Source organism: Didymella exigua (assembly GCF_010094145.1).
Source record: "Didymella exigua CBS 183.55 unplaced genomic scaffold M421scaffold_11, whole genome shotgun sequence".
NCBI classification, from domain to species: domain Eukaryota; kingdom Fungi; phylum Ascomycota; class Dothideomycetes; order Pleosporales; family Didymellaceae; genus Didymella; species Didymella exigua.
The window spans coordinates 464,068-476,160 of NW_022984785.1; the positions used below are offsets into that span (position 1 = coordinate 464,068).

The 12,093-nt window shown below is 54.5% G+C and overlaps 8 protein-coding genes across 8 annotated transcripts; 4 read left to right on the top strand and 4 right to left on the bottom strand.

The window, feature by feature from the left end:
- Nucleotides 1-127: 127 nt before the first annotated feature.
- Nucleotides 128-1,130, top strand: M421DRAFT_60686 (S-adenosyl-L-methionine-dependent methyltransferase; the record flags this gene model as incomplete). The annotated part of the gene is made up of 2 exons (XM_033595805.1): nucleotides 128-162; nucleotides 215-1,130. 2 exons carry the CDS (start codon nucleotides 128-130, stop codon nucleotides 1,128-1,130), a joined length of 951 nt encoding a protein of 316 aa, XP_033449573.1.
- Nucleotides 1,131-3,100: 1,970 nt separating this feature from the next.
- M421DRAFT_4476 (uncharacterized protein) lies at nucleotides 3,101-4,733 on the bottom strand (the record flags this gene model as incomplete). Its single annotated transcript, XM_033594663.1, has 4 exons — nucleotides 3,101-3,111; nucleotides 3,279-3,587; nucleotides 3,650-3,803; nucleotides 4,422-4,733. The coding sequence occupies 4 exons, from the start codon at nucleotides 4,731-4,733 to the stop codon at nucleotides 3,101-3,103; spliced, it is 786 nt and encodes a 261-aa protein (XP_033449574.1).
- A 74-nt stretch (nucleotides 4,734-4,807) lies between these two features.
- M421DRAFT_419857 (NAD(P)-binding protein) lies at nucleotides 4,808-5,868 on the bottom strand. The gene is made up of 2 exons (XM_033592272.1): nucleotides 5,619-5,868; nucleotides 4,808-5,530 (listed from the first exon to the last, which is right to left on the bottom strand). The coding sequence occupies exons 1-2, from the start codon at nucleotides 5,809-5,811 to the stop codon at nucleotides 4,926-4,928; spliced, it is 798 nt and encodes a 265-aa protein (XP_033449575.1). The 5' UTR covers nucleotides 5,812-5,868; the 3' UTR covers nucleotides 4,808-4,925.
- Nucleotides 5,869-6,008: 140 nt separating this feature from the next.
- On the top strand, nucleotides 6,009-6,995 carry M421DRAFT_136688 (uncharacterized protein). The gene is made up of 2 exons (XM_033587429.1): nucleotides 6,009-6,057; nucleotides 6,128-6,995. Exon 2 carries the CDS (start codon nucleotides 6,203-6,205, stop codon nucleotides 6,740-6,742), a length of 540 nt encoding a protein of 179 aa, XP_033449576.1. The 5' UTR covers nucleotides 6,009-6,057; nucleotides 6,128-6,202; the 3' UTR covers nucleotides 6,743-6,995.
- A 669-nt stretch (nucleotides 6,996-7,664) lies between these two features.
- On the top strand, nucleotides 7,665-8,506 carry M421DRAFT_136645 (uncharacterized protein). The gene has a single exon (XM_033587428.1). It carries the CDS (start codon nucleotides 7,830-7,832, stop codon nucleotides 8,337-8,339), a length of 510 nt encoding a protein of 169 aa, XP_033449577.1. The 5' UTR covers nucleotides 7,665-7,829; the 3' UTR covers nucleotides 8,340-8,506.
- A 167-nt stretch (nucleotides 8,507-8,673) lies between these two features.
- Nucleotides 8,674-9,502, bottom strand: M421DRAFT_61251 (MADS box transcription factor Mcm1; the record flags this gene model as incomplete). Its single annotated transcript, XM_033595864.1, has 3 exons — nucleotides 8,674-8,955; nucleotides 9,008-9,142; nucleotides 9,260-9,502. 3 exons carry the CDS (start codon nucleotides 9,500-9,502, stop codon nucleotides 8,674-8,676), a joined length of 660 nt encoding a protein of 219 aa, XP_033449578.1.
- Nucleotides 9,503-9,797: 295 nt separating this feature from the next.
- On the bottom strand, nucleotides 9,798-10,594 carry M421DRAFT_136643 (uncharacterized protein). Its single transcript, XM_033587427.1, has one exon. The coding sequence runs from the start codon at nucleotides 10,411-10,413 to the stop codon at nucleotides 9,985-9,987; it is 429 nt and encodes a 142-aa protein (XP_033449579.1). The 5' UTR covers nucleotides 10,414-10,594; the 3' UTR covers nucleotides 9,798-9,984.
- Nucleotides 10,595-11,199: 605 nt separating this feature from the next.
- On the top strand, nucleotides 11,200-11,922 carry M421DRAFT_100444 (tetraspanin; the record flags this gene model as incomplete). The annotated part of the gene is made up of 2 exons (XM_033586518.1): nucleotides 11,200-11,601; nucleotides 11,653-11,922. The coding sequence occupies 2 exons, from the start codon at nucleotides 11,200-11,202 to the stop codon at nucleotides 11,920-11,922; spliced, it is 672 nt and encodes a 223-aa protein (XP_033449580.1).
- Nucleotides 11,923-12,093: the final 171 nt, after the last annotated feature.

Consider the following 12,093-nt stretch of genomic DNA (forward strand, 5'->3'; position numbering starts at 1 on the left):
ATATAACATCACTCCACGTCCCAGCTATAATATCTACGACCCACAATAAAGCACTCAGCCAATCCAACGCTCCTCAGTAACAACATCAGCCATCTTCAATTGCACTTATCACTCAAGTGTTATCAACATGTCCGTAGCAGAACTTAACCGGAAGTACTTTGAGTAAGCCAGCACCTGTAACAGCTGATGTTTGGTCTCAATCTAATATTCACAGTGCGATATCTGATTCCTACGATACCAAGCCGTGGTTCGCAACAGTCAACACCCAAGTTGCTGATGAACTCCGCGGGAGACTGGACTGGATCGGCATTCCTTTCGCCAACACTGGCTTCAACACCGATGCTTCGGAAGTTCGTCTCTTGGACTACGCATGCGGCACTGGAGTGATGACACGCACATTCGGGCCTTATGTCACGAAGACGCTCGGTGTCGATATCTCTCCCAACATGGTCGCAACGTACAACTCCCGCGCGTCGACTGCTGGTCTATCAAAGGAGATGGTGAATGCAGTTGTCGGTGACCTTTTCGAGAAGTCAAATCCCATGCCTGAAGAGCTCAACGGAAAGCAATGGTGGGACTTTGACCTCGCCGTCGTCGGGTTCGGATTCCACCACTTTGAAGACGTGGTCTATGCTGCGAAGCAGCTGAAAGAGCGCTTGCGACCAGGCGGTGCACTGGTCATCAACGACTTCCTCGAGGGTGGTGATCTGCTCGCTGACGAGGACGGCAACCCTGTTGAAGGCAGCAGGGGTAATCACGCAATACACAAGCATGATCATGGTCGCGGCCACAACGGTCACGGTCACAAACACGAGCATTCCGACGAGAAAGCTCACAATGGCCATACCCGGAACCATGCACACGAGCATGAGCACAAGCACGACAACAGGAACGGGGACTTCACGAACCCCAGCCCAGAGTTACGCAAGAAGATGGCCGACTCCATTGTCGTTCCGCATTTCACAATTGACGGTGTGAAAGAAATATTTACTACAGCTGGATTCGTAGATGTCGATGTTGTCACGTTGAAAGAGCGATCGTACATGGAGTTCAGCGGCAAGAAGCTGTGGCGGACAATTTTGATCGCCAAGGGGCGCAGGCCAGAGAGTGGCGCGAAGAGCGAGCTGTAGGACCAATAGACTAATATCCTGCTGATATACGAGTAGCCAAGGAGATCCTGCCTATATCTGTCCTAGAACATGCTGCTCATGCTGACCTCCCCGGCCATGCGCAAAGTTTGAAGTCACGCGAGCCCATCCCGCCAAACTTCCTCAACAACCTTAGTCAGTAACAAAGGATTGCTGGAAGTGCGATGATTCTCTAAGATTTATCCCGCTCGATTGCCGCTAGAGGCTTATATCTCAAGACTTGCATTGTTGTATGCTCCTAAGTTGTCGCATACGGTCTAAGAACTTAGCAGCCATTCGCCTCGCCGGAGTCTGCGATGGTCGTTTCCGAGCAGCGTAGCTTAAGACAGCCTGGCAGCTGAGCAGCCTATCGTGGTCATGCCGATACGCGCACAAACATCCCCTGCCATTGTGTCGCACGAACTCTCATAGCTATGCAGGGTCAACACAAGTAGTAGTACGGTGCGCTACTATCCGTCTGTGAAGACGATATACAGCAAAAATCGCTCGTTTTGGCGGGATGTGACTTCATAGGCGGTTTCCATGAGCTTGTAAAATGCCACATGCAAGCAAATGCTTTTCAAAAGCTGCCTTGAAAATTTGGGCGCCCAGACAGGATGGTGCAGAACGGTAGTATCAATCAGATCTAACGTGGCTCCTGCGAGCGCCTCGTGTAGCCTGAAGCCAAGTCTCGTCTCTGCTGGCTGCTCGAAAGGATCTCCTGGTTCTCGAGCGACGTTGCCACAATATTTCGAAGCCGGCTCTCGGTACAGCTAAGGGATGTTTCAGTGTCTGCTATAACAGATGGACTGAAAGACTAACTCAAAAGGTGGAGCTCGCAATATAAGTAATATTTGGAAGGTTGCAGCACTAGGAGGACTTCATGGCGCTATCGGAGACAAACGAATCCACGGAGACATACTCGAACGTAGCACAGAATTCAGATCGGTTTCAAGCCTGTGCACAGCTGCACGTAGCAGGAGTGAAGATCGCTCTGCTATACTGAGATGTGCCCAGTAACTGAATCACACTTCTCTGTAGACTTGACCCTGTCGCTGATCGATGGTCTTCCACCATATCTCCCGCCTTCAAGCGACTACAGAACGGCACGTATCGTCGTTGGCGATGGCGCGAGTCCACCCAATACTCGATGCAGTGCATTACTTGCCAGTGTACCCCATCCAACGAGAGCATGTTGCTTTGCTTCAACAGATCTGTGGGCGGTAATACCACGGTTCTCGTTGGCACGATGGCCTTGTTCGGCTGTGGTCAATGGTACTGATTCCAGACCTCTACAATCGCGGATATTGTCGGTATGGGATGGTGAATGTGCAGTACCAGACGGCTGCGATGCCAGACTGAAGACCTCCGGGATTACCTCTCGTATAGGAATATCATGTAGAGCATTATCAAGAGCTTCACCTAGTATGCGTTGATGTGTACGCCTTCTGCTTTCCCCGCAGTCGCGATCACTCCCTCCAGTCAGAGGTGCCCAAACGTCTCCAGTTGCTGATATTTTTTTGTTTGCTGACGTATCGGATCCATCTAAAGGCTCGGCAAGTGTGGATGTCTCCAGGTTATCAACGGGTTGCGTTCGTTGTGGATATTCTGGCGTTTGCGTGCCAGTCTGATCAGCTACATTGTTGCGATGTACACCATAATCGGGTCGACTCGAGAGAACCATAGAGATCGGAGTGTTTCTCGAAATCATCGGATGCTCATCGGAGGAGGGGTCATCGTATACACTATATGTTTCGTTGGAGACCGGAACACTGGCCCTTCCATCTTGGTCTTGGATTCCACGTACATCCCTGGACCACAGGACGCCAGAATCTGGCGACAGAGATGGTTGGAGGTTGTCACACAAGACGGAGTGCTTGTGTGTTATCTGCAAGCCGTTGCCACCAAAAAAATCATTCGACGAGCCCGGCCACGGCCGTGCTTGGGGTCGTTCTCCCGGAGCATCCTGGCCGTCAGCTCCGGCCTGGAGAGTGTCAAGACGATTCGAGGCTCTGGATTCTGCGTCTGTTGTCTTGGGCTCAGGCGCTGCTCCGTATCTGGGATTCAGAACGCCGTGCACTGCCCATCTGTAACCCGGGCGATATCGGGCACGCTTCTCGCGAAACCCTGAAGGCTGTCGCTCCCACGTACCGAGTAGCTGTGGCTCTGAAGCCAATGGACGTGATTTTTTGGTGGGGAGACCTTCGGTGTCTCGGTTCTGCTTAGACTTTTTACCTCCTTGGGCCCAAGTTCGGTAGTCGGCCCTGGACTTTTGTGCCCGGATCTTGCTGCTTGCGTATCTTACCAAAGGGACAAGGCTGATGTCTGCGTCGAATCCTGCGATTTCCTTCCTCCTCTTGGTTCCCACTTTATCTATAATCTCGTCCATTTCCCATGGTTTCTCATCCGACTTCCACGGCTCGAACTTGTAACGAGGAAAGAGAAACCGTCGCTTGTCAACTGCAGTAATGTGTCAGTGATGTGTTCCAAGCCTGGATTAACGTGCCAGGACAAACACATACCTTCTTGTGCAGGGTCCGTCTTGGCAGCGTTCTCGGTGGACAAGACTTCTACACCGTAACCTGTGGGCTGCGCAGGTCGCTCCGGTAGTGACAACATCTGGAGTTCTGCGTGCTCCAGCTGCACTTCTGGTTGCAGCTGTGTCGAATGTGTTTGCTGATCTTGATTAGAAAAGAGCGTACAGCTTGAATTCCCAATCCTCCGAGTGGTGACGGATGATCGATGTCCAGACGGAGTGTAGACCGTAAGTGGAGAACCCACAGGATCTGGCCGGTGCCCAGACAAGGGAGAAACATTTGGCGTACTTATAGGATTGTTGGCTTGGAGTCCAGAGAGGATAGGTACAATTGAGGAGCCGGGAGTGGACGTGTATCGTGCTGGTCTCGAATTGGTGTTGGCAGCCGGTGCGGCAGTTGAAGACTGGAGTCGGTGACCAAACGGAGGAGAGTAGTTCTGCGTACAAATTGCAGCGCTATGAGCTCGGACATGAAACGGTGAGGTGTTCGGTGTACTGAAAGCGTCGCTGCGAGCTCTGCCAGACACAGGAGAAATATTAGGCGTTCGGAAGGCTGGTAGCTGATTTATAAACCTGGTGTGACCGTCGGATAACTCTCGTGTTGGCCTCGAAGCATCATCGGTAGCGGACGCGGAAAGTAAAGCTGAAGAGCCGGCGGCAGACAGAGCTGATGACATTCCGGCAGGTGAAGTAGACGGGCTAGTCTCAGGATATGGATCGTTCAATATCGCGTCGCTGAGGTATTGCCCAAGACTGACATCATTTGTACTGCCGATCGAGCCCTGGGAGTACATCCACCAGGCGTCCATCCAGCTGTTTTCCGCCTGGATGGGAGCTTCCGCTGGACCTTGAGCCCCTGTGACGCCGTCGGGAGTCTGCTGTTGCTCGGGGTCTAGCGATTCAGAGATTGGTGTTGAGCGATGACCACCACTAGTGCCACCAGCTAGGGTCTCGCCAGGGTACAGAGTCTCGTATGCTTGACTCCCATGACGATCTGCGTGAGCCCTGTTCAGTGGTGGGGACGGGGATCGACCGTCATCTGGCTGCTTCCGCGGCGTGTCGTCAACCATTGTAGTGAATGAGTGAAGTGAACGAGTGAAGTGAACGAGTGAAGTGAATGAGTGAAGTGATGATAGAAGGAATGCTGGTAATGAGAGCCGTTGAATGTGAAAAGAACGAAATGTTGGTATTGAGAAGATTTCAAGTCCGCGAGGGACAACAGAAGGAGGACGCCGGGTTTGCACCTGCAAGCGTAGAGGTCTTCAGGGTAGCACTTCCTTGCCGTCCCAATCCCAGCACTTGCCCCGTCCATCCACTCCTACCTGCCTGACCACATCGACCAGTCTTTCTGCCACCCATTCTTTCTCAAATAGCTTTTCCTTCTTGACACCACCCCAGAACTCTTTGCTGAACTCGGTCTTGACTGTGCCAGGATGCAAAGCCAACGCTAGTGCCTTGTCACCAGATGCTGTCCGCAGATAGTTATCGAATGTCTTGACGACCTGATTGACGCCAGCTTTCGAAGCGCGATAGCTGTACCAGCCTCCAAGCTTGTTATCCGATATACTGCCCACACGCGCAGACATGATCGCCATGCTTGCCGCTTGTGGAAGGCCCTTCATCATTTCCTCATCTTTGGCAAGCTCCGCACGCTTCTTTGGCAAGAAGGGCGAAAAGTGCTTGATCATGAGCATCGGCCCCAGAGTATTTGTTTGGAACGTGAGGAGCGCATCTTTAGCGTCAATCTGAGCTGGCGCCTTCTCGGGAAAGAGCAGTCCAGGCACGAAGAAGGCCAGTTGGAGCTGGTGATCGCCTGGCGTGAACTTCTCTTTGCACGCTACTGCCACGTCTGCGATTGTGGACTCGTCTACAAAGGATGTCAGCTTCCACCAGGATCTGCTCAGCAAGCCCACACATTCCGAATGCTACGAACGTGAAATGTCGCAACCACCTACCTGTGACATCTAGTTTCAACACCCTCAATCGCGCTTCATCGACGTCCAACCCTTCGAGCAATTGCTCTTTCGTCTTGTCTAGATCTTTACGCGCTGTTGCGACAACAGGCGCGTTGGTGGTTTGCAGGACCCTTCGGGCAAGAGCGAAACCAATGCCCCGCGAGGCAGGCGAGATCATGGACCAAGGCGGCATCGTGATAACAATGATGTGTTGATCGGATGCACTATATTACTCAACAGCTGACCGCAATACATTTGAGATTGCAGTGCCATGGTCGAAGCACAATCGATGATGACATCGATGGATCTAGGCCGGTCTGGGGATTAGCGTTCTCAGGTCCATAGGTGCTCGCGAGGCTAGCAGCGTTCACTCAAGTGCTGACGTGGAAGCAAAGAATTATGTATATTCTTTTGAAAAAGATCACGAAATCGCGACTCGGTATGTCACGTTGTGAGGACTCAAGAGTCGATACTCATAATGCGCATCTTTGCCTTACCAGACATTGCAGGCTACCGGCAAATCAAACAGCCACGTCCATCATCTCGTCCTCGTCCTCTGGGTGTAAACGAATCAACCTCATACCATGACCTTGAAACACAAAAGCCACTCGGACGGCCGTGCCGGACTGTTCCACAGACCGAACCAACCGGTATGGCAACATTGCCTCCAGACTCTCTTTTGCATTCTTGTATTCGGGCAAGGTCCATCCAACGTCGTCCATACAAGCCTCCAGTGCAGATTTCTCGAGCTTGAGCACCTCGTATTACAACCCTGTCTTTACTGTAAGAACCACCTCATTGTACATCGTACAATCCGGATGTGTCAGAAACGACTCTTGGAGGAAGTCCACAATGCTCCAATCCGGCTGAGGTGGCATGTTGAGTGCTGGTTGATAGCCCTTCGTGGCTACACCAGTATCTCTTTTGCGAAGCTCGTTGAGTGTGACGGTATGTGCTGTCACGATCTTGTTGTAGCTGTCCTTGAAGAGGGCAATTGCCTTTTCCATCTTCGGCGCCAACACAAGGTTCCAAAGAGTGTCCTGTCGCCTTTGTTCTTCGATTGCATTCCACCCTTCTTCGGAGACTTGATACCAGTTATACAGAGGTCGCATACTGCCATCTGAGCAAGCCTTGATGTTGAAGATACGCTTAGCGCAGTTGGCGATCTCGTTTTCAATGACCGTCTTGCGTTCGAGGAGTGACTTTAATGCTTTAGCTTGTAGGCGGTCATACATGTTCATGTTACTAGACCCACACGATTCTCCAATAATTATACTTCTGATGACTTTGAAGCCCTACAGGCAGAACTTCGGTGCGTCGACATTGGTTGTGCGAGGCAATCGCTCGGCGTATTTGCATGCCATAAAGAGCGACTTCTGGATGTGCCCACAGCTGAAAGTTATTCCCTGTAGATAGCACATGCTGTACAATAGCGAGTAGTGAGGCGAACTAGGATAACTCGATAAAGCGTAATGAACAGTGTCAAGATGAGTGAAAGGCGTGGCACCCAGAGCAATCGAGCGAAACATGCTTCTGTGGGGTGAAAATGTAACTGCCTCTCACGCATGTACCGTGACGTCTAGCGTGTCGAAAAGGCCGAGTGCTGTAGCCTGTGGATATGCTCGAGCTCTACTGTCTTTGCCTAAGCAAATCACCAGATGTCGGACCTTGGTTTGCTCGAGCGCGTAGGTTCGGAGCACTCATGTCATAGGACCTGATGCCTGGAATACTTGTCGTGATATCGCAGCCTAGCGATGGCAAGGCTATTGAGGTCCTGCGATCTCGGTTCGTCAGTGTATGCGCGTAATGTCGGGTGTGATGAACCCCAGTCACACAACACAAATGCCGTGTTCCCGCTAGGTGGTGTCCGCTCGTGTACATCTTCCCAGATCACTTTGTGCCGGCCTTATTCGCAAGACGTTGTCTGAACCCTCTTCCGCGGTCGCCAGGAGGGGAGGATGTACACAGCGACAGGGGTAATATTGCAGGGTAATTTCCTGTGATCCACAGTAGGGATGCGTCCGTCAGTATCTCAGGGCTCCCGTCTGCCTGCTGCATCTCGTTGCCGCACTCAATGCCGGCTTTAACGCCCGCGCCTTCTTCGTTGCTTCCAGGTCTTCGAGTCCATGGCAGCCTACGCCATCATGACCAGAACGCGACTTATAGTATCGTTGTGCAACAGCATGACTGCAGTTTCCGGTAGTCAAGGCTATGCTGAATGGAGCACCGCGTCGCGCTGTAACGACCGGTTGTCGTGCAGAGCAAGCCACATGTTTCTTTTTTCCGCAGTACGTCGAGCACTCGGGCATTTACAAGGATCCAAGGGGATTGCAAAACCGCCACGGTTGGGCAAAGAGGCTGTGCCAGAGCACTGGAGGCGTCAGAGAGTGGGTCGAGGGCGACATTGCAAGGGTCTTGGTGGTGTGGTGGAAAGTGACGCTGCGCATTGTCTGGTCCAGAAGACTCGGCTATGTTGCTTTCGACCCCGCAAACTCGATGCAGGGGCGCCGTTTGGGAAAGAACGCTTTGCCGCATGACTTGTTAAGTGCAATCCGGTGTCCAAAAGTGGTGATTTGCTCAAACTCGAACAGGGAAATACGCCCAGAGCTCGCTAGGCCACAAAGAGTCACAACTGAAGGCAGTCGTGTTGAGGTGAATTATCGTATTGTACCGATGCTTCTAGCTGTGAGAGGGGTCGAAATACGCAGTGCTCATAAATGACACACGGGAGATGATATAGATGTCCACAGTGACCGCAAAAAGAAAACACCACGCCACGCCGGTATCCACGTGAAGACGTACAATCGTCTGATCAGAACAGCAGCCGCCTGGCTCCCAACATAGAGTTCCCACATGCATATCGTCCCCTCTGTCTAGCACATCGCAAACAAGCGCCATTGCGTACCGTACACCAGAGCACTGCTCGTGAGCCATGCAAAATTACTTTTTGGCCAATATAAGGGGTATCCGTCCTGGGCAGTGTGCACGACGCCCGAATCGTGGCCAGCTACCAAACCTGGCAGAGGCCCGCAAAGTCATGTCATGGGTTCAGCGCTTAGCCGAGCTTCTGGTCCTGGGGATAGTGCTGGCTGGGATGGCGGGGCATGCCGTGCTGGGCCATGGGGTACTGCTGTGATTGCTGGTGGCCTTGGAGGTAGTTTTGGTACTGCAGAGCGGCTTCTGGTGTCATGTAAGCCTGGGGGATGGCGTTGTTGTTGGGGACGCCGCGGGGCTGGCCGGGTGGCATTTGCGCGTGGTTGTCCTCGGGCGAGTCGACCTGGTTGTCCTCGACGCCGTTGGCATCGCCGCTGGAGGGCTCAGGTGCGTTCAGACAGGCCTGCAGGCGGTCAGTGATGCAATGCGACACGTGCAGCGACGGTGCAGCGTACCTGGATGAGGTTCTTGCCCTCGGGCTTGGTGACGAGCGGCTGCAGCTTCGGTGTCGTGAAGGTGTAGACGAGACCCGTCTCCGAGACGACGAGCAGCAGCACCTGGGTGCCGGTGAGGACGGACAGCTCGTAGGCCTGGCGCGGCGTTAGTCGATGCAATGCGCAGGGCGCCGAATCGTTGCGCGAGGGGACTGCGCGCGGCCGCCTGCGAGAGGGGCACGCGTCGCAGCGACAACAACGTCAAGTACGCACCTTTTTCATGATACCAGCCTTGCGCTTCGAGAAGGTGATGTGGCGACGCGACTTGTCCTGGATGAACTTGATCTCGATCTTCCTGCGCTCGCGGCCGGGCTTGTCGTCGTCGTCGTCGTCGTCATCGGCGGCCGGGCGCGGGCGCTTGGTGCCGCGGTTGGCGTCAGCATTCAGCTGGCCGTTGCCGTCGTCGTGCAGCGAGGGCGACGCGTTCTGGTCGTGCTCGGTGATTTCGCTGGCCATGGCGGTGGTGTTGCGCGCGCGTCGATGGTTGCGGGTGTCTGGCGGTGGGCGGTCCTAACTGCGTTGGGCGGGCTGTCTGTGTGGGGAGGAACCCTCGGCGTCTGTTTGGCGGGCTGGACTGCGCGCAACAGGCAGACGAGACGAGTGCAGCTGTCTAGAGTCGGGTTAGGCCCGGGTGGATGAATGGGGAAAGCAGGCGCGCTTGGAGACAGAACGAGACAAGTTAAGAGGCGGATGCTGAACCCTTTCGCTGCGGCGAGCAAGGAATGCAAGGAGAGGGCAGGAGCTCGGTTGCACGGCGCTGCCGGCGACCAAAAACACCGCACCTGCTCGGGCGCGCAGGCCAGCGGCCGTGACTGGCAGGCTAGCGAGGGCTCGGCGGACCGGGGGATGGCTGGGGTGCGACCGACAGAACGCGCCAGCCGCGAACAACAACAGCGCGCGGTACGTACCAAGAGCAGCTGGAGCGAGCAAAAGCTGCGTTAGAGTGGAGTGAGGGCGCCGAAAGCAGTTGGGGCGAGCCCGCAGAGCTTGTGGGAGCTTGGCCGCGGCAGTTTGGCAGGAAAGGCAGCGATAGGCAGCACGACGCAGGGCACACGCTGGGTGGTGCAGGTGCGAGAGAGCTGTCTCAGAGAGGGAAAGAGCGAGAGAGATTGGGGAAAGAGTGAAACGGGCGGCGGAGGGGAAAGTATAGCAGCTGCTTTGGTGCCAGTGCCAGACCAGACGCCTGCCGTGGTTGCAGACGACGGGGGGGCGGGCGACCGCTTGAGCGCGCACCCTGGTCGGCGCTGAATCGCAGATCGCGCGCTTGGGTGGAATGGGCGGCGCGGGGGAGCGTGGCCGCTGTCGCCTGCCCCGTCTGCTTGCTCTGAGTGGGAAGCACTGCTTGCTACAAGCAGTTCGACACCCATATCGTGCCTTGAGACGCGCCTGAAGCTGTCAGTACGCTTTGAGAAGAGCAGCAGCGGGCACTTCCCTCATCACGAAAAAGCGCCATTCTGCCTCGAGCCCGAGCGTTATCCCACCACTCACCGTCTGCGCGCGCACAGAGACCCACTTGGCCTACCGCTCACCGGCTAGCTGCTTACATCAGGCGCACTAGCCTCGATCCTGCAGTCCTCCTGCCAAACCCGGGCATCGCCTCGGTCAAGCGTGTTCCTTCGCTGCAGGCGCCACCAACATCGCACACCGGCGTGACTTGCGGTGCTCAACACCAACGTCGCTCGCGATGCCGCGCTGCAACAGCTGCCTCATATCCACATGTAGATGTAGCCTCTAGCCTGCAGACACCTTGAGGCTTTGCTGTCCGATTTCTAACGGCGTGTGTACGTCACGGGCAGTCTCAGCGCCAAACGCATCGAACCACCGTCGACGTCCGCGACGGTAATTGGTCGACGGACATGCTCGAACACCACTGAAACTCCATTCGCCTCGTCCCTCTGCGACTGCGACGCGCCCAGCAGAGCCTCTTAATGCTCCAGCTGCCCGTCCGCGCAACGCCATGCATTCTCTGTTTTCCCGCCCTCGCTGCTGTTTCTTCTCCTCTTCGTTTCTCCAATACATCTAATAATTGCACTTGTCGTAGTTCATCGAGAGCACGCCGGACGGCTCCGCTGCACTCGACTTCCATTCTTTAATCCGATTCACCATACCATACCGAGCCGCAGGACGCATATTACCATCCACCAACCTCCACCATGCCGAACAAGCTGATGCTGGCCTTCATCGGCTTCGATTTACTCTTCGCTGGATGCGGAGGACTGCTGCTGGGCTTTTCGTTGATGTCGGAGGCAGCGATGCGGGAAACACAGACCGTAGCGAACGTCACCCAGAATCTACTGCTCGGCCAGTGCCCTTTGACAGCTGGTGTTGTCAATGCCATCTTCGTCTTCGCTACCTTCCTCTTATCCTTGCCGGCACTCTTCCTCCCTACGAACCGAGGCTGGCTCCGCCTTCAAGGCTGGCTCGTAGTCATCTGTGCAACCTTCACACTCAGTCTGGGTGTTGCTATCTGGGTAGAGACGCTGCAGACGCGCCGGAACCTGAGCGTTCTCTGGGGACGGGAGACACCGCAGATCCAGTCTCTTCTGCAGCAAAAGGTAGTTGTGGAGCAGTCATCAAGACGAGAAAGAAGTGCTAACGTGAATCAGTTTGACTGCTGCGGATACGTCAACGCCACTACGCCTCCCTTCGTCCAGGATTCAACTTGTAGCAACGCTCTTGTCGCAGCTCAGAAGGGTGGATGCATTGGTCCCTTTTCTTCATTCACCAACCGCTACCTTGATCAGATCTTCACCGCGGCCTTTGGTATTGTTGGTGTTGACTTCATACTGGTCCTTTGCGTGGCCATGGTTCTGAAGTACAGGATGGAGCAGGAGCGCTACAGGCACATTGACGAGAAGAATGGCGGAGGGTTCTAGAGAGCACGAGAAGAGACGAAGGGCTCAAAGAGAAAAGAGTGAGCCAGGGGGGGGGGAGGCTTGTGGGTTTTGGAGGAGATGGGACGAAGGCTGTTCGACATATACCCGATTCCGAACGTCTCTTTCTTTCCCTCCTGTTATGTATGAGATGATGCAGTAATGACAGGGCCA

Bases quoted from the DNA above. Each gene is read 5' to 3' on its own strand.
- M421DRAFT_419857 (XM_033592272.1), bottom strand. From the start codon at position 5,811: ATGCCGCCTTGGTCCATGATCTCGCCTGCCTCGCGGGGCATTGGTTTC. The intron at 5,531-5,618 runs GTAGGTGGTTGC...CATCCTTTGTAG, and splicing joins GTTGAAACTAGATGTCACAG to ACGAGTCCACAATCGCAGAC.
- M421DRAFT_136688 (XM_033587429.1), top strand. From the start codon at position 6,203: ATGACCTTGAAACACAAAAGCCACTCGGACGGCCGTGCCGGACTGTTC.
- M421DRAFT_136645 (XM_033587428.1), top strand. From the start codon at position 7,830: ATGCTGAATGGAGCACCGCGTCGCGCTGTAACGACCGGTTGTCGTGCA.
- M421DRAFT_136643 (XM_033587427.1), bottom strand. From the start codon at position 10,413: ATGGGTGTCGAACTGCTTGTAGCAAGCAGTGCTTCCCACTCAGAGCAA.